This window comes from Diadema antillarum, unplaced genomic scaffold, assembly GCF_040938485.1.
Source record: "Diadema antillarum isolate AM-2024a unplaced genomic scaffold, OU_Dant_1.0 seq00000450_RagTag, whole genome shotgun sequence".
In the NCBI taxonomy this organism is placed as follows: Eukaryota; Metazoa; Echinodermata; class Echinoidea; order Diadematoida; family Diadematidae; genus Diadema; species Diadema antillarum.
This window is the reverse complement of record NW_027271423.1, coordinates 849806-868608: the sequence shown is the minus strand read 5'-3', so window position 1 is coordinate 868608 and position 18803 is coordinate 849806. Positions and strand designations below refer to the sequence as shown.

Here is an 18803-nt window from a genome sequence, read left to right as displayed (position 1 = left end):
GGGACACTGATGGGGAGTAGAAAACCTCGTACGCTGAAAAAAGGCGCGAGTCTTTAATCTCTCTGAAGTGGGAATCATAATATTTGGTCACATGACAAAAACACACGCCAGGAGTATAACGTGCTGGGTCAGACCGGCAAGTCGTGGGCTTGTAGTACGGACGCCGGTGAGAACGTGGGCGGGGATGGACCACTGGTGTTGTAGTGTGGATATGGCTTGATATTAGCTCAGAGGAAAAATAATTGTTGTTCTTGTGCATTGCAGACTTCTTCCTTTCCCTGACTGTGTGCCACGATTCATCACAAGCACTTGGGTGACTGCACTGTGCTTCGACGAAGCTGATGTATGCAGAATATTTTAGCAAGTTTACTGTAGAGCGCAAGCGCATTATTATCATCTAACCACTTGAATTGAATCTCCCGATGTAAATATTTTATGAAAACAGAAGTTGCATTACATGACCTTGCCGTAGGAAATCTCAACACGTCATCCCGTGTGGGCACTCAAGTTCAGCTTTTCTTGCCTATGAACTGTAAATTATCAAATTCCGACAAGGAGTTGTTCTTTCTACTGTCTCAGCGGCATTTACTTCACGCAGCATGGCTTCACCGACCCCTACAGCGAGCCGTCGGGCGTGGCTCTCCGTTCCCATCGTACGACTGTATCTCCTGGCTCTCCTCTGCTCTGAGGCAAGTATGAATTTCTTATTGAGCTTTTAAATCGCTATTTGGGATTGCCGCGACATCGAATATTAATCGCATTTGCGTTCAGTCAAGGCTAGTGTAAAATTATTCATAAAGCTCTTTATCATAACAAGAGAAGTTAAGCTCCTCTTCTTTCAATAATCCAGCGATACTGATGGTGAGAATACACCTGTATCTCACGTTTGGCTCGTTTCCGAATCTGTGTTCATGAAGACCTCACGACGATACTGCAGTCCTGATAGTCGACACATGTCAAAGGTCCTTACAGTGACAAGCTAGCTTCCTTGATCGCATGTGACAGATTGAGATGTAAAGTAGGTCGAACCGTGCCCTCGGTATCGTCTGCATCTCTGCTGGCATGGGGCTGACCACTTGTGCTTGGGTCAGCGTGTGAAGAGAGAGAAGGAACTCTCTGTGATAGTAAGGGACATCCATGGAGCTACAGCTCTATGGGACATCCATCCCATCATCGTGAGGAACGTCTTGCCATCATCCGACCAGCTGTAGTCCTCTTGAATTCCTTGCTGCGTCCATGCTGCATAATGACTCATCCACCCTCCAACAGCCACCCCACCCCCATTAACTCATCACAACCCCCACCCCCATTAACTCATCACAAACCCCACCCCCATTAACGGCATCACAAACTCCATATGCCCGTGTTCCCATCGCACATGAGTTAATTACATGGTTCCGCACAGACACATTATTCTGTTTGATACATACTTCATTACCCATATACAGAAGTATCATACTGAACCACCGAGAAAAACGTGCAGTGATTTTCGATTGGATGAACCCAGACATGGCTACGTCAATCCACTGTATAGAAGTGGCCGACGAGATACCCCGAATACGTCCGAAAGGGTATCCTCATTAAAACATTCAGAATGTGAGTTTTTGTTATTATCTCAACTATCAATCAGGCCGTAAATGTAAGTCTCTTGCTAAGGCGTTCAGTGTCCCCAAACAGGTTTCTCATGGACATAAAACGGTCAACTTATTATACGAGAAAGAGATGGTGAAAGATAGAGGGAGGAAGAGAGACAGAGAATATAGTAATTATTTGCTTTATATGCCACAGGGACGTTTTTATTTTAAGATGTAAAAACTATATATACGGAAATTGAAGTACTCCACTAATTTGTTCGCAGGTATCGTTCCCATTAAAACAATTGTAGTTTGTTTCTGTTGTTTTCACCAAACATTAATTCGCCTATATCTTGCATCGATTATAGAGTCTATTCTAGATAGATATGTTTGAATGCATATACATGTGAGGCAGGGTGGGGGGGGGGGGGGTGAATTAGTGAAATCTTGTCTCAATCTGTTTATCTGCTGATGAAATTCATTCCACTTTCCTCTGTTGGATGAGATGAGGAATGGAATACAGGCCCTACAATCGTGAATACGTGTAATATTATGTGCAGCACTCGTGTTTGTGTCAGCGGTGAATTTCCCCATACCTTGCGATGTCTGTAATCGAATGAGACATAATCGGGTTAGGTGATCAGTAGTGTGTTTTATATCACTCGAGTCCCACCACTGCGCCTGTTTCCTGATATATCTCAAGTGACTTTCAAACTTGTTTGGATGATTTTTTTCCACTTTTTTTTGGCAACTTGTTTAACCCTTATGTGCTACGTGAGATAATACGAGTTGTTGTACAGGCGCTGAAAAATTGAGTTAAGCCCACACTTCGTGAGTAATCAAACCACTTACGAGCAAATTGTATATTACCAGTATATACTCCACTCTCTAGATAGAGAGGTCGGGAAGGGGAGGATGAAGAGAGAAGAAAGATATAGACAGCACTCGAAAAGACATCTTCAAATAAACAAGCCTTTAGTCAAGTATGCAGGCAAATGGACCGGAGACATAATAGGTGATATTTGGTTGTAGACGATAATAAGCAGTCAAGATGGTACACTTCTTTTATCGATGTTATATCTATTTATTTGTTCATTAGCAATGAAGTAATTCATTTGTCTATTTATTGGTATATAAGACTGATCAGCAGTGCAGAACAGAAAAATATCAGTAAACAGGTTTACAAATGTGTTGAATATGAACAATAATAAAAATACATAATTTTTACAATCACATATGAAATAATAGCTTTGAAATTCCACATATAACACAAATGCAAATTCAAATACAGTTCATAAATATTAAAACTCATGATACATTAGTTTTTGTAAACACATTGAATTTAACACATATTTTTTTATGTGCTAAATGAATTTGTACGATCATTCATGCTTGAAAAAGTTAGAAGAAAAATGACACTGAAACACCCATTCCTTCCTTCACACACATGCAGACATTCATTATTCAGAGTCATCGTATACATAAATTAACCAGTGGGTAATACTATGGACCTTACGGAGCAACTGTTATTGATATTTCTGGCTTCAGAGCAACAGCGATGTGTTCGTTTATCACGCAGTGTGATCTCTTATTGAGAGTTAAAGAAAGGCCGCATTTACCAGCGTATTATACGACGGATTTGTCACCTTTCATAAATCAGTGCAATTGAATGACAATTTAATTGATAGTTTGCTATGTCCTTGTAGGGTTAATGGCTACCCAAGCAATCCCACATCTAGTATTTACTGTCACAATGACAGCAGCTTTGACGGAAATCATGAGATATCACAAAATGTAATAGACTTGCTCTGTTTTGTCTGAAATGTGCATTTTGTTTGTCTCCTAAACACGGAAATAATATTTTTGGGAATGCGGGGTGGATTTGAAACCAGTCATTCATGATGTTAAAAAAATGCTGAAATATCATGCTCCTTTGGCTTCAGATAGACGTAATGATAGCTCTCTAAATTACCAAACAGTGGTCTGTACTTTCTTTTCATGTTTACTGTTTGAATCCGTATATAGCTGCATATCCGTGCTGCGCTATTGTAGTTGAAAACAACCCACTTACATGACTTATAGACAGGCGTTTTTAAGGAGGAAACTGACAATGGATTAGAAAGTTTCGATGCTCGCGGAAGAGTAGAGATAAAAGGATGATAAGAGTATAGATCATTCCAATAACTACAACGAACGATTTAATGGTACCATAGGCAAATTGATCGGAAAGGCTTGCTTGGTGATGGATCAGACCTCTTCATCATCTTTTTACACATGCAGTGTAAAAGTTCACGATTGCATTTATAACACTGACAAACTGATAATAAAAGGTCAAAAAAGAAGAAAAATCAGAGGGAGTGATCAAGCTGATCAAGGGGGGGGGGAGGGACAGAGAGAGAGAAAAGAAGATACTGTAATCAGCTTCTTTTTCAACTTTTTCCACGTTTTTCCTAATGATAATCCGTGATTTTTTATTTCTTATTATATCGAAGTAATAGGGACAGAACAAAGTCTGAAAATTTATAAGAACAAATTCCTTTCAACACAGCTTTATCACATACAACGAAGGAAATGTTTTATTCGGTATTTCTTTCTCTTTCTCCATTATACTTTCAATTTAAAGTAAAATCTATCAACATCATGGATTCCGTGACTAGATTTATTATCCCAAACAACTTATATTGAACACATCTACGTGCGACAGCCTTTAAAGATACGTGATATTTTCCTCTTTTGGGGGGTGATTTTGTTTCTAGTAACTTGGTGCTCTCTCTAATGGTTTGCGTTTTGGTTGAGATAGGGATGCAAGTTTTAACTTTTGCCCGATAATTAGAAATTTATTTGATGAAAATTGGTTTTGAAATGGCTGAGAAATCCAAAAAACAAAGAGGTGCTGTAAAAGGTTGGACCCACCTTTTATCAGGACCACTTTGTTTTACTTTGGCTTTGGATTTCACAGCTCAGCCATTCCAAAACCACTTTGCATCAAATAAACTTAGAATTCTATGCTCTTTAAGAATATGATTGGTTTTTAATTATCGTGCAAGAAGTTGAAACCAGCATCCTCATCTCAACAAAAACCATATCATCCCTTTAGCGGACTGACACTGTCTGTAAAAGGAAGACACAATATGTCATCATCGCGACAATCAGGCTGTTGTCATTCTCACATTCTCACAATGATGTACACAGGCACCCAGCAATAACTCAGACATGCACAAGATTTTAACGTCCTCAACAAACACGCTGGTGTCTGTGAAAGTAATTTCTCCGTGTTAAACACAGCTCGCCTTTCCCATTTTCACATGAATTGGCTCCCTCAAATTGAAACGACACAACTTACTTTCTGTATAAGTCCCTGGCAAAATCGCTTGACGCATTGCAAAAATAGACACGTGAAAAATGAGAGTATAAACCATTCCGGCCTTGGAACCGACATTAAGTGGGCTATAGATACATGTAATTATTATAATAAAACGAAGAAAACTGAGCAATATGTTGGTCCCAGACGCATAAAGGGTGGTGTGGCATAATGACGTCATCACACCTAATTTGCATACGTGACCTGTGATAGGTATTGTTTTGTGAATACACGCGAAATCATATTTTTCCTTTTAACTATCACCGTTCTTTCATATTTTGTTGTTGTTGATTAGTGACAATTGACATGAATCTTCAATGTATGGAAGTTTGTTCTTTTTTTCATAAGTCGCTTATCTGGTAGGTCTGGTATTTTAGCATGAATGATTATACACATTTTATAGAAATGACATTATTTTACGGCAGGGTAGAACAAGACTCGCAGAAGAAGGAGAAGAAAAGGAGGATGTATACAAACCTTTTCTTGTAGATATTTCTACAGGGATGGTGTCTTGGAGATGATTGCAACTATCGCGGGAAAAAAAAATGAAATCCACTTTCCCTCTTTACCATTGTTTACGACACATAACTGTCTCACTCTATGCACCAGTGAAACTTTGTTTGAAAAATAACACGTTCAGACAGAGGTTACAGCAACAATATCTTTTCTAGATTTCTGGGACAATCAGCATTGATTTTCAAGTCTACGTTATTTACAGCAGCAGCATATACAATAACGATGACAGAGTGAGGAGCCCTATTTCTTGGCTAAGTCATAATAACATTCAGTAAATTTGGAAAATGTGTTAGAGTATCTCATCTTGAAGTGTATGTTCTACTTTATTTTATCTGATTTAAATCGATGATGTCACAGAGTTTGATTATTCACATCTGGCGATGGTGGTCCCCCTCCCCCCTTCCCTCCCCGAATATCGAACATATCAATGCTGTTTGAATGATTTATCAAATGGCAGTTATTCCCTTCGGGAACTGATGCAACGCCGGTAGAGCTCAATGATTCTGGTATCCCTCTTCTTGTTCAAACATAAACATGATATCTCCCTGCGTGTTTGAAAATTGAATTGATATTCTTTATAGACAGAGATATTTCTAACATTCTTAAAGTCCGACGAAACATACATTCGAGAGGTCATATGAAAGTGCAGTCTCGTTGATATACATGTATATAATATATATACATTTTTTTCAATGTCATATGCTGATTATAATTGCCAGCGCAAGGCACGTTAGTTACATGGTAAGAATATCTTCAACCGAGGTTGATCTCTAACACTATGAATAATGCCTGATGTTTGTATAATGGCACCGTATGTCTGACTTATTACTATGTATTAATTGAATTTGGCAGTAAATTGGCATCTCGAATGTATCGTTAGTGTAGTATAGTCTCAGCATAGTGTAGTGGTCAGTGCGAATGTATCGTAGTCAACAGAATTTCTATTGTGATATGACACTACCTCAACGGATGCTTGGACAGTTAACTTCCACAGTTTAAAGGATGCTAGTTGCCATAACCAAGTTCACAGAGCTGTGACATTTCCCTTGATCGTTTGGTTACAGCTCGTTATTCCGAAGGTTCGTTATTCCGAAGGCTCTTTAGTCCGAAGATTCGTTATTCCGAAGGTTCGTTATTCCGAATTTCATTTTCGGATTAACGAATCTTCGGAATAACGAACCTTCGGAATAACGCCGCAAATGTTCGGATTAACGAACCCTTTTTCATTTTCGGATTAACGAACCTCTAGGTATAGGGAATTTGTGTGTTTCGGATTAACGAACCTTCGGAATAACGAACCTTCGGAATAAATGAACAGCACCCGATCAGGTTGACGCTTTGTATACGCTGCATTGGTTTGACTGATATCACCGTCATTGTGGAGCTACAGCTCAAGTTATGGCCATATCGATATGAAAGTAGAACAGACCGTGCGGAGGCAACTTTCGAGTTGCTGTGAAATAATCAAGCTCAGAAAGGTCACTAATCCCAAATGTAAACACTCTCTGCAACATTTCCTCGACCTACAAGCAAGAAAATGGGGGGGGGGGGGGGTAGAACGGAGACCCCCCTCCCCCTCCCCCCTCCCCCTCCCCCCCTCCCCCCCCCCATCACCACCATGAAACCGTGGTTGGATCTAGGGTTGTTGCGCAAATTCAATGTCTTTCCTCCCAGTTATAATCAGGAAAGTGGCACTTCTTTCCACCTCCTTGCAGTATACTGTATGGCCTCCATCCAGGTCATTCCTCACCTTAAATAGTTTCTGTAGCAACAGGTGTTTTATTACAATTTGTATACACTTAGAAGGCAAATATACCACACAAAAAAATGAAAACAGAAACTTGTGTGTATGGTTGATGATGTCATGTGATGTGCATATACCTGGTAACTGCTCGTGTATGAATCATAAAAATCATATTGAGGAATTATGACTCATGTGGATGTGCTTAAGATATGTTACCTTGAAGAATTGTCAATATCATGCTCACATATACTTCAAAATGATTCTCTGATTAACTGATCCCCCCCCCCCCCCCCCCCAATGTGCAGCTTGGAACAGAGAACTTAAAGAGAAATGGAGACAACTTCCTGCATTTAGCGTTGGCACATCAACAGGCAGCAGGGTCAGGTCGCTTGGCCTTGAGCCTGTAGGAGAGGATTCTGGAAATGCAGAAAACCTTGTCAAGATCATCATCAGTGGTGAGATGGAAATGAGATCAGATTGTAAATGTACATGTCCTTTGGTTTTGGTATTTTGTTATTCTTCAAATATGTATACTCCCATATTCATTATTCCCCTTTAGGGATGTATAGGGCAGGTTTTGATTTGCACCCAATTTGTTTTTCTGTGCACTTTTTCTTACATGTGGCATGCATTTTAGAACTTTTCATATCTCTTCTCCATTTAGTATTGGATTTTGGTTAGCCAAAGTATACTATTTTTGGTCTGGACAAAAGTTGACATTCTGGAGTTTGTCAGTATTTTCTGAATCATGAAAAAAAGATAGTGAAGGTGACTAGACAGACCAATAATGGAATACAAATGTATTTGCTTTAATTAGAGTGGAAAGAAAAAAGAACACTTTCCATTGATGCTCCACGTACAAGGAGAGATAGTCAAATTTGAGAAAAATAAAAAACATCCCCCCCCAAAAAAAAAGATGTATTGTCTTGGTCCTTTAATTAAAAGTGCAAATTTCACGTCCTAACTTGACAGTAGAGGTTTTATTAAAATTGGACCTAAAGTAAGAAAGCTATGGAATTTAAAAGTTTCCACTTTTTTGTGAATCAGTGATGTTAGTCATGACTTCGCATCAGTACTCAAATTGGTAGAGGTTATGTCATCAACTTACAAGTCCCCAATTTAGCCATTCACAAATCTGCAATAAATATCATTTGCTTTTTGTCTCGCCCACCGGAGGTGAAGGCGAGACTAAGGGATCCAAATGGCGTCCGTCCGTCGTCCGTCCGTCGTCCGTCGTCCATCACAAATGTTAAAGTTTACCTGCAAGACTCTCTTATGATGCATAACTTGGCAACTGTTACAGCAATGGCAGCCACACTTGGGTGATAGAAGCACTATAGTCCATGGGCCAAGAGCCGAAAAATGGGTTGTTGGTACCATCCGAGGTGGCAAAACCTTTTTGGTGTCATTTTGTTTGTCGGACATAGATATGCTTATCAAGCTATGATAGCATTTCCAAATGAGTAGCTTAGTCATAATAAATGAATTTTTAACCAATTTGGGCTCGTTTTTATATCCCTATACTTCCGAATCGAAACTAACCGCTATACAAATACGAGCACTGCCTTCTGCATGTCCACAGGTGTTCTGTTGTAAACGCGGTGCGCTTAGTCTTTATTCAAGGCAGCGAAGGGAATATCCAAAGGGTTATGATGTCCACAGCTGCCACGCGGTGCGCTTAGTCTTTATCTAGAACAATGTACCGTTAATCATATCTAAAGTTCCTAATAAAAGGGATTATCTATACTGTTTTTATACCACCCTCTCAACAAATACATCAGTTTTAAACAAAAATCACTCTGTTCATTGACAACATTATTAATTATAATGTATTGTAGTGTACCGGTACATTGTTTTTGCATAATCTTTCATTGTTGGATGGAAATAAAGCGACATTGGCGTGGTATTAGCGTTTTCACCGTAGCGTTTTCAGCGGAAAATGATAACTAATTGAAAAATACGCTAGAATTCACTAGAAATTGCTTTTTTGTTGTTGTTGTTTTTAGATAAAGGGATATATACTGTATTTATAAGCTTTGGATATTCCCTTCGCAGTCTTGAATATTAGACTAAGCGCTGTGGACATCATAACCCTTGGATATTCCCTTTGCTGCCTTGAATAAAGACTAAGCGCACCGCGTTTACAACAGAATACCTGTGAACATACAGAAGACAGTGTTCTTCTTTGTATAGCGGTTGGTCTCGATTCAGAAGTACAGGGATATAACAACGAGACCAAATTGGTTTAAAATTCATTTACTATGACTAAGCTACTCATTTGGAAATGCTATCATAGCTTGATAAGCATATCTATGCCCGACAAACAAAATGACACCAAAAAGGTATTGCCACCTCAGATGGTACCAATATCTGGCCTGGCCCATGGACTACTAGGGGTATCTTCATGTTATGGTGTTGTCAGAGGTCATGTGATGATGTCAAAGGTCATTTGAGGTCATATATTAAAGAGTATGTGCAAGACTCTTTTCTATGTTCAAGTTTACCTGCAAGACTCTCTTTTAACAAATAACTTCACATAAGTTGCTTGGATTACAACCTAACTTGGGTCATAGATGCACTGGGGGTACCTTCATGTTATGGTGCCGTTGGAGGTCACAGGATAAGGTCAAAGGTCATTTGAGGTCATACGTTAAAGTTTACTTGCAAGACTCTCTTATCACATGTAACTCGACACATGTTGCTACAATGGCAATCAAACTTGGGTGATGGATGCACTGGGGGTACCTTCATGTAATGGTGCCGTAAGAGGTCACATGATAAGGTCAAAGGTCATTTGAGGTCATGCGTTAAAGTTTACTTGCAAGACTCTCTTATCACACGTAACTCAGCACATGTTGCTACAATGGCAATCAAACTTGGGTGATGGTAGATGTCTCTTGGGAAGTTGAAGGTAACCACAAGGTCAAAGGTTACAGACAGGGGTCAACGAACTTTTAGGGCCCAATGTTAAGTTTTTAGGGCGCATTTCGTTTATGGCTCATAACTTTTGATCCCTTTGTCCGTTTGTGACCAAACTTGGATGGAAGTTACATGTCCCTTGGGGAGGTGAAGGTCGTCACAAGGTCAAAGGTCACAGGGGTCAACAAACTTTAAGGGCCCAATGTTATGTTTTTATGGTGCGTTTTGATTGTGGCTCATAACTTTTGATCCCTATGTCCGTTTGTGACCAAACTTGGACGGTAGATGTCCCTTGGGAAGTTAAAGGTCATCACAAGGTCAAAGGTCACAGAAAGGGGTCAACAAATTTTTAGGGCCCAATGTTAAGTTTTTATGGCGCGTTTCGATTATGGCTCGTTACTTTTGATCCCTTTGTCCGTTTGTGACCAAACTTGGATGGTAAATGTCCCTTAGGGTGTTGAAGGTCACCACAAGGTCAAAGGTCATAAGCAGGTCTATTAACTTCTGGGAGTTATAAAAAATATTAATTCCTTGTGCGCGAATGGGCGAGACACAATTTGGCGATTGCCTTGTTTGACATGAAATCAATAAGGATGAAGTACAGTATATCCTTGCCATCAAACTTGTGTAATCTTCTAATAATGTACCCTGGGTAGTAATAATGTCTTTTAGGGGGAAGATTTTGCAATTTTGGAAAATTACTGACCCAAATCATGACTTTAGTAATAATCTGAAGTCTCAAACAAACCAATGGGGAAGTTGTATGGTGGTAACATCATTGTTTCTTCAAACTTTGCTGACATTTGGTGAAAGTCTGTTGGACATTGGGTGGAATTGTGAAGACTGATTGTATTTATTATTATTATTATTATTGTTATTGTTGCTGTTGTTGTTGTTGTTGTTGTTGTTGTTGTTATTTTTTCCCTCTCTCTCTCTCTCTCTCTCTAGCTGTGAAGCCGGGCTCCAAGCCACTGCTGTATCCGTGTGGAACCATGAGAAGAGAAACTATACCAAAGACGCTAGAGAAGGAAGGTGAGTGAAATCCAACAGTCTGGTCTGTTGTCTAGTCTTCTATCAAGCTGAATGGCATTTTGATTTTGATGGTTTTGATGTGGATAAATGTTACAAATACCTCTAATTGTATGTGTATCATTTATGCCATAATTATAATTATAATTGCATTATGATTATCATGACTTTTATCATAGTAACCAGTATTTATTTAATCTATACCGCCATCATCAACATTATTACACTCATTATTGTCATCATTGCTACTATCATTATAACTAGGTGTAGCAACATTAGTACATGTAGTAGAAACATAGTCTGATGGATTATTGCGTTTTTGTTAGATATGCAGATTATTTACTCGAGGACTCTGCAGAAAATTGTAATTATAGATAAAGTTGCACTGGTGATATCTAAAGGCAAGTTACACTTTAAAGCAGAGAGCAATGTAGATCACATGTACCTGACTTACAGGTCGTGATCAGATAATATATGCCCTTTGCTTGCAATATGCATGTGTTTGCTTGTCATACTCTGTCATATGTCATTGACCCCTCCTACTCTGCGTGAGAGTTGATTACCGGTAATGATTACTTTTTGTCAGCATTGTGTTTGTGTGTGTCTGTGTGTGTGAGTGTGTGTGTGTGTGTTTGTGTGTTTGTGTTTCCCTTAAGCAAGCTTTGATGTAGCCAAAATATACAACTGTACTTTAAAACCTTATTCATGCGAAACATTATATTCAATTGAGACACTTTGTTTTGCCCCCCCCAAAAAAAATGACGTAAAGTGACACTCCCTTAAAAAAGAAAAAAAAAATGAAGAAACATGTAATTTAAAGATATTAACAAAATCTTCTCTTAGCTTTATATTCTACAGTATGGATTGAATTGGTAATATGTGTGGTCCAGCATGTTAATATAAATTCAAGCATATGTACTGACTTTTCTGAATATTTGGTTGAAGCAGTCATTCCATTCAGCTCCCTGGGAAATGCTTTAACAGTTGTTTGGAATGTTTGTTAAATAGCGCCATCTGTAGTGCAGCAGCACAAACACAGGGCTGTCAACATCCGTTGAAGTCTATTCTCTATGCCAATGTAAATATGATATGCAATAACTTCAGATGCTCTTTTAACCCACTACATACAGTAATCTGATGGATTTTGTACAAAGTCTCTTGAAGATTTCATAATCTGGTAGGGGGGGGGGGGGTTCATTTTGGGTTTACAAGTTGCCAAGGACTTTATTTTGAGAAAATGCCCCCACACGCACACAAAAAAGCACCAAAATCACTGTCTTCCTATGTGTACATATCATTTCAAGTTCATGATCTATTCAATTTATGTACATTTATAAGAGTGATGGCATCCACTTAAATGGAGTGCAAGATTAATGCAAAATGTATTTTGTGTACTGGTATGTACCCTGTGGCTCCTTTAAAGAGCCCTGTCACAATGGTCATTGTCACACTTGTTTGCAGGAATTGACTTCACAGCAGATGTAGTCTACCAGACCATTGCAAATACTGGTCTCGCTGATCAGCTGATGAGGTATATCAAGGAGAAGGTAAGATGATGCAATGTAGTTTTCTTTCACATCCAAACACACTTAGTGTATGGCTCTTGTGTTGCAAAAGAGATCCAGGACTTATGATTCTTTCTCAGTCAGTAATCCAAGCTATTTTTTTTTTTCTTTTTTTTTTGGGGGGGGGGAGGGGGGTCATGCTGCATTTGTATTGACCTGTATGTTCATCCGTTTGTTTTGAGGAACATGAAGATTTCAAAAGTTAATACATGTATTTAGTGACTTTCCCTGACCTGTTTAAAAAATGGGGGGGGGGGGGGGGGGGGAGTGAAAATGCTGTAGTATTCGATATGGTTCATGTAAACAAATTTTGCATTGTGAATCAAATTTGTCAATCCTTTTTTTTTTACATTCATAATTTATTGATGAGAAGTGTAACCGATGTTTTGTTTTTTTTTTGTACACTGTATCGTGATACATTTTGTGGGAATGAAAACCTTTCTTGGAAGAACTTCACTCCATTAGACAGCATTTTTATATCTAAACTATGCATCGTCTCTCTTTGTTTCTCAGGGTGCCCCAGACTGTATTGTTTTCTTCAGTCCATCCGGTGTGCAATATTCCAAGGAAGTTCTGGAAATCCACAAGGACGAATTAAGCAATACGAAGGTAACAATTGTACAGCAGAAGATGCTGCATGTTGTGTGTGTACACACCAATGTACAGATACACATTAAAGCTCACACACTTACATGTTATTTCATTACATACTGCTTGCTCTTCAGATAATTGATTAGTCATTAGCAAGTCACTTTGTTTTCACCTTATTAAGACAATTTTTGATGTTTGTGCTGTATGTGCACGTGGAATGTCAATTTCTTTATATTTATGTGTGTGCAAGCATATGTGTATGTTTGTATCTATGTGTGTAATTTAGTCATCCATGGAAATATAAGTTGTGTGTATTTTTGTATTTATGTATTTCTTCAGTGTATGGTGGATTTCACGTGTAAACTAATTTTGATGCCTTTATCTTATCTTTGTTGTTATTTTTTTTTTTAATGAAAGCATTTTATTTACTGATTTGAGGGGTTGTCTGGTTTGTTGTTGGGTTTTATTTGTTTTGTTTTGTTTTGTTTTGTTTTTTGCATTCTAAAACTTGTCCTTATTGATAGTGCTTATATAGATGTCATACAAAACAGAATACCCTGCTACAGCATTGCAAGTGCTTAAAGCCAGTTTATCTTCTTTCGTGAACTGACGTCCTAATTTCGACTGCATGCATCTGTTCTATTAGGTACATATTGGACAGGAATTTATATCTAAGGAAAAAAAAATATGTTGAATAAATTTAAGGAGATAACCCCCCCCCCCCCCCCACCCACCCACCCACCACCAGATTGGTAATGATTTGAGTGAAATTGGACAAGTGTGCAAAAAAGTTCATCATAGTGATGCCAGCTGTAATTCATGGTATCCTGTTGGAACAGTGGAAAAGCTGTTTTCTGTTTCATGAACATAATGCTGACCGTAAAATTAGCTCTAGCCACAATGAGACTTAAGATATGGCTACTTCTGAACTTTTAAGTAGGAATCAGCCAGCATCTGCTGATGTTGATGATGTACCTGAATATAATATCTTTGATTCATTTTAAGGGTACATAACAATACAAATGTCTATTTATGCAGAAGAAAAGATGGTAAATGCTATCTAAGAAGTAATGCAATATCGAATTCATCACATCCTTTTCAAATATCTTCTTCTTTTAGAGGAGGGGGTCGGGGTGAGAGAGGACTGAAAAAAATAGTTCAAGTGGGACTTCAGTCTTTTTTTTTTGTGTGTGTGTGTATTGGTTTGTGTACGAGTGGAAGCAGAGTGGCAACTAATAAATTTGTGATGTCAACGTCCACTCCCCTGTGGCCTCCGACATACCCCCTGTGGTGCCTGTAAGCTCCCTATGTGGCCATTCCAAGGGGGGTGTGGCTGCACCCCTCAGATCCCATAAAACAATCCCTTCAAAATGGTAGTATTTTGATTCGCTGTCAAACTTGAGTGAAAAGATGGACCCATGAACCTAGCTCGAGCATCTTTCACACACGTGTTTTCGCAGATCAATGAAGTTCATACAAGATGAATTAAACAAATCAAACAAAAACAAAGCAAACAAAAACAAATCCATGCAGAACTATAATGGGACGGGAGTAATTAGGCCAGATTAAGTTAAAAAAAATATTAACTATTCTCATTTAACCCTCGTTAAATTATAGTCATGATGAAACTTTATAATCATGAAAAGTATCTGCACTGTAAGTTTTCATGAATTAGAATGAAAGTGATTTAAAAAATGAGTCATTCTTTCATCCCTAATTGCAAGTGACACAGCTGCTGTGTTTTCAAATGTGACCCAGCTGCTGTGTTTTCAAATGTGACCCATTCTACTTCCTCTTATTATTCCAATGCCTAATCTCAGGTGTTGAAATAGATGTTGGGACAATGAAGTAAGCTTGAGAAGGGTTTTAATTCTCTTTAATTTAGAAGCAAAATTTCTTCAACAACAACAACAACAACAACAACAACAACTACAACAACAACAACAGCAGCAACAACAACAACAGCAGCAGCAGCAACAACAACAACAACAACAACAACAACAACAGCAGCACAACCACCACCACCATCAACAACAACAATAACCATAACAAAACATAATCCAGACTTTTCACTCAGTCAGCTCTTTGATGCCTTAAACATTAAAGGCATTAGTTACCGTTTGCAGATGAAACAAAAACCTAGCTTTAGTGCTTGGAAATAGTTCTAAAATGTAAGTTAGGGATAGAAACAGCCAATGTAAAAATTTCAATCATTGTAATCCATGTTAAGAATTGTTAAATATACAAAAAAGAAAAACAATAGTTATAATAAAATTGTTTGTAGACTAAACCGTCTACAGTTATGTCTTAGAAAAATAGTGATATCTCCTTATATTTTAGGTTTTATTGCAAAATTTTTATATGGTAGGATGTTTTGTGATACAACTGGCCTACACATGTGCATCAAATGTGACAACTTGGAACATTTTTTAAATCACTGCTTCCAATGGTAAACAATACCTTTGAAGCAAGAGTATTGATTTCTCACAGGTAGAGCTCTGTACATGCTTCTAAGGTATTTTGTGGCTGCAGATTCATCTTCATGTTGGTTTTGCATATAATTATGCAGAAGCAGACATTGAAGTGATATTGACAGAGAGGTTTATTTGATGTCCTGATGTATTCATAAATATATGTCCTCTGTCCCCTAAATATCATATGGTTCATGATTTCAGCTCCAATTGCATAACTGAAAATATTCAGAATTTGCAATCGAGAGCAGGGAGTAATCTATAGAAGAGCTGCTCAAATCAACATCACTGTTTGACTTCACATCTGGAAAATGATGACTGGTGTGAACCAGAGCTCTGTAATGCTCATCAGCCGCTCATCATGTGAGACCCATTTTCCTGCGGTATAACTGCACCACAATGCAGCCAAGCCTTTGAAATCATTGTCCATTTGTGAACTTTCAAAACTTTTCACTCAGTTTGAAAAAAAAAAAAAAAATTCTGGTGGCATATCAGAACAGAAAAAAGGCAATTACACAGATTTTATTTTCTTGTCTCTTTTTTTCTCTGTCTCTCTCTCTCTCTCAATCTTTTCTGCCCATAACAATTTGAGATCATAATATCCCACTTTTTCAGTCATCATATGATATTAAACAAGAAATATTGCAGATACAGCTTTAAAAAAAAAATAGTCATGATTTGTTGTTATAATCTCCACTGGGAGAAGGTATGCCGTGCTAAATATAGTGATTGTCCTATTTTTAGCGGTTCCATGGAGAGCTGCTCGGCAGAAAGAAAGAAGGAATAGAGTTGACAGAGATAACCTGCTCTCATTCTGATGTTGGATGGCCCCCCGAAGGGTGCGATGCAGCGCCGTTATCTCCGTCTCTCACCTTCTCTTGCTTCAGAAGAAGCAGAAATGCTGCGTGCGCTATGTGCCAGGGGTGCACGTGTACCGAAGCAGAGAGGAGAGTGCTGGTCGGGAAGGTCAGATAGCACGTAATGGGCGTAGTCGTAGGTCTTCAGTCCCATCTCAGGGTATACCCCCCTGGAGACGTGAGGCAGCATGGCCCGGCTCAACGGGGTTTCCTGCATTATCGCGTCATCGCACGAGGTTGTTTTGCCGCACCTGAGCATGAGATGATTAACATAGCTTGAATAGTTTCTGCTATGTGATCTGGCTTGATCTGTTTGTGAGGGGTAGACACTATTAAGCTTCGCGTCATGGAGTAGACTGTTAATTGACGTGGGCACACACTTCAGCATTAATATGACTACATTGCCCAATGCAAGAGCCCAGCTCTTTTGTAACTACAGTACATATATGTGCTAAGTGACCTTTTGTACTTCACATGGAAATAATGTACTACATTGTATATCATTATGATGACAAGTAATGATCATGTAGCTATGCAAGGACTACACATTCCAGCACATAAGTTTGTCATTGTATGTAACACATCATTTTTATCCCTTTTGCATTACATTATTTTTCTTTCCCTTTTTCTATGAACTTATTAGTGGCTGCATTATGACTTGTGTTATGCAATATGTTATGCAAGGGTGATATTTCATGCAAAGTGTATGATCGTGCCTTTGTCTTCAAATTAATGTAGAATGGTCGGAGAAAAAAATAATGAAATCCTCCCTTTCATTTTTTTTTTTTTTTGGACATACATGCAATAGAAAGCTTTGGGGTACAATTCTTTTTAACCTGATGACCAGGAGTGTAGAAATGAATAATTTGCAAGTTTACCTTAAACAAAAAAATATTGAATTCAAAGGGATTTATATAAAATCCCTATTTGCCATGTCAGCAGTCAGTGATAGACAGGGTCTAAAAGAACAAGTCATTGTGGCATGAAATACATGTATGTTGTTAAAGAGATAATATCATATGCAGAAATCCTCTTTATTGCATGAATTAATCAAAGATCTTAGCCATGCAAAATTTATGTTTGATATGGAAATCATAAAGGGGCCTATATTCTTTTGCATTTTATGGGTCCTGTTTGTTCATTGTATGCAGGTTTTGCTGTTTTAAAGGGTAATTATTAGAAGAATAACAAAAGAAGAAGAAAAAGTGACAATCTGCAATTGTGCAACATCTTATTTCTCTCAGCTAGTAAGCATCATGACATGCATTATGTTGAAACCTGCTTGCCATATGTTTTGTGCCAAATTTCATCCTTTTTTATATTTCCTATATCATACTTGTATGAACTGCCAGTTTGCTGATGGTCAAAGCAAAAAGATTGTATGATGATCTTTGCATTGAGCCTGGTTTCAGTGATAATTAAAACACTGACAAAAGTGATGATGGTTTAACAGTAATGATATGTTATAATGGTATGTTAGTCATTGTTATGATAATAACAATCACAACAACAACAACAGTGAATTAATGAGTTTATGCAATTCTATACAAATACAATTGTACATGTGCATCATTCCTTCAGCCATAAAGTAATGGTGATTGCTTGAGAATGGCAAAAAAGAAGAAGAAGAAGAAGAAGAAGGAGAAGAGATAATTTACCCAAATTTGACATTTGAATTATTACCCCTTTGCTCCCAGTTTCTTGCAATAGGTTCTACCACACAGATAGCAATGGAGGAAAAGGGGTACCTGGTTGCGGGCGTGGCTGATAAACCAAACCCTCAGGCACTTCTTCAAGCCATCCAGCAGTGTCTGCAGGAGGGGCGGGACCAATAGAGATCTGCTCCACCAAAAACCCCAATGCCAGTGGACGCGTGATCGATGGGTGAAGATGCTTACACCAGCATGTTTAACCCTTTTGTGTGCTGGCAGATCGACGGACACTCGCCCTGCCATGGCAATCCAGCATTTAATTTGGTGAACACGGTGCATAAGGGTCAAGCCCAGCCCGTCCCAGCTCGGCCCAGCCTTGCCTGTGTGGTCGATGGCAGTGTCGGTCCTGTAGCTGAAACGGGACGTGCCGAACTGTGTTCAGTGTATTGCATTCTGGCTGAGAGCATCATTTCCACCCAACAACAGACTGTGGGGACCCCCTCCGATCTGACCCATCCATGACA

General features: G+C 38.6%; 1 protein-coding gene across 1 annotated transcript; it reads left to right on the top strand.

Annotated features, from left to right (window-relative positions):
- Positions 1-599: 599 nt before the first annotated feature.
- Positions 600-18492, top strand: LOC139732807 (uroporphyrinogen-III synthase-like). The gene is made up of 6 exons (XM_071643649.1): positions 600-693; positions 7501-7650; positions 11063-11146; positions 12605-12690; positions 13222-13317; positions 18325-18492. Exons 1-6 carry the CDS (start codon positions 600-602, stop codon positions 18460-18462), a joined length of 648 nt encoding a protein of 215 aa, XP_071499750.1. The 3' UTR covers positions 18463-18492.
- Positions 18493-18803: the final 311 nt, after the last annotated feature.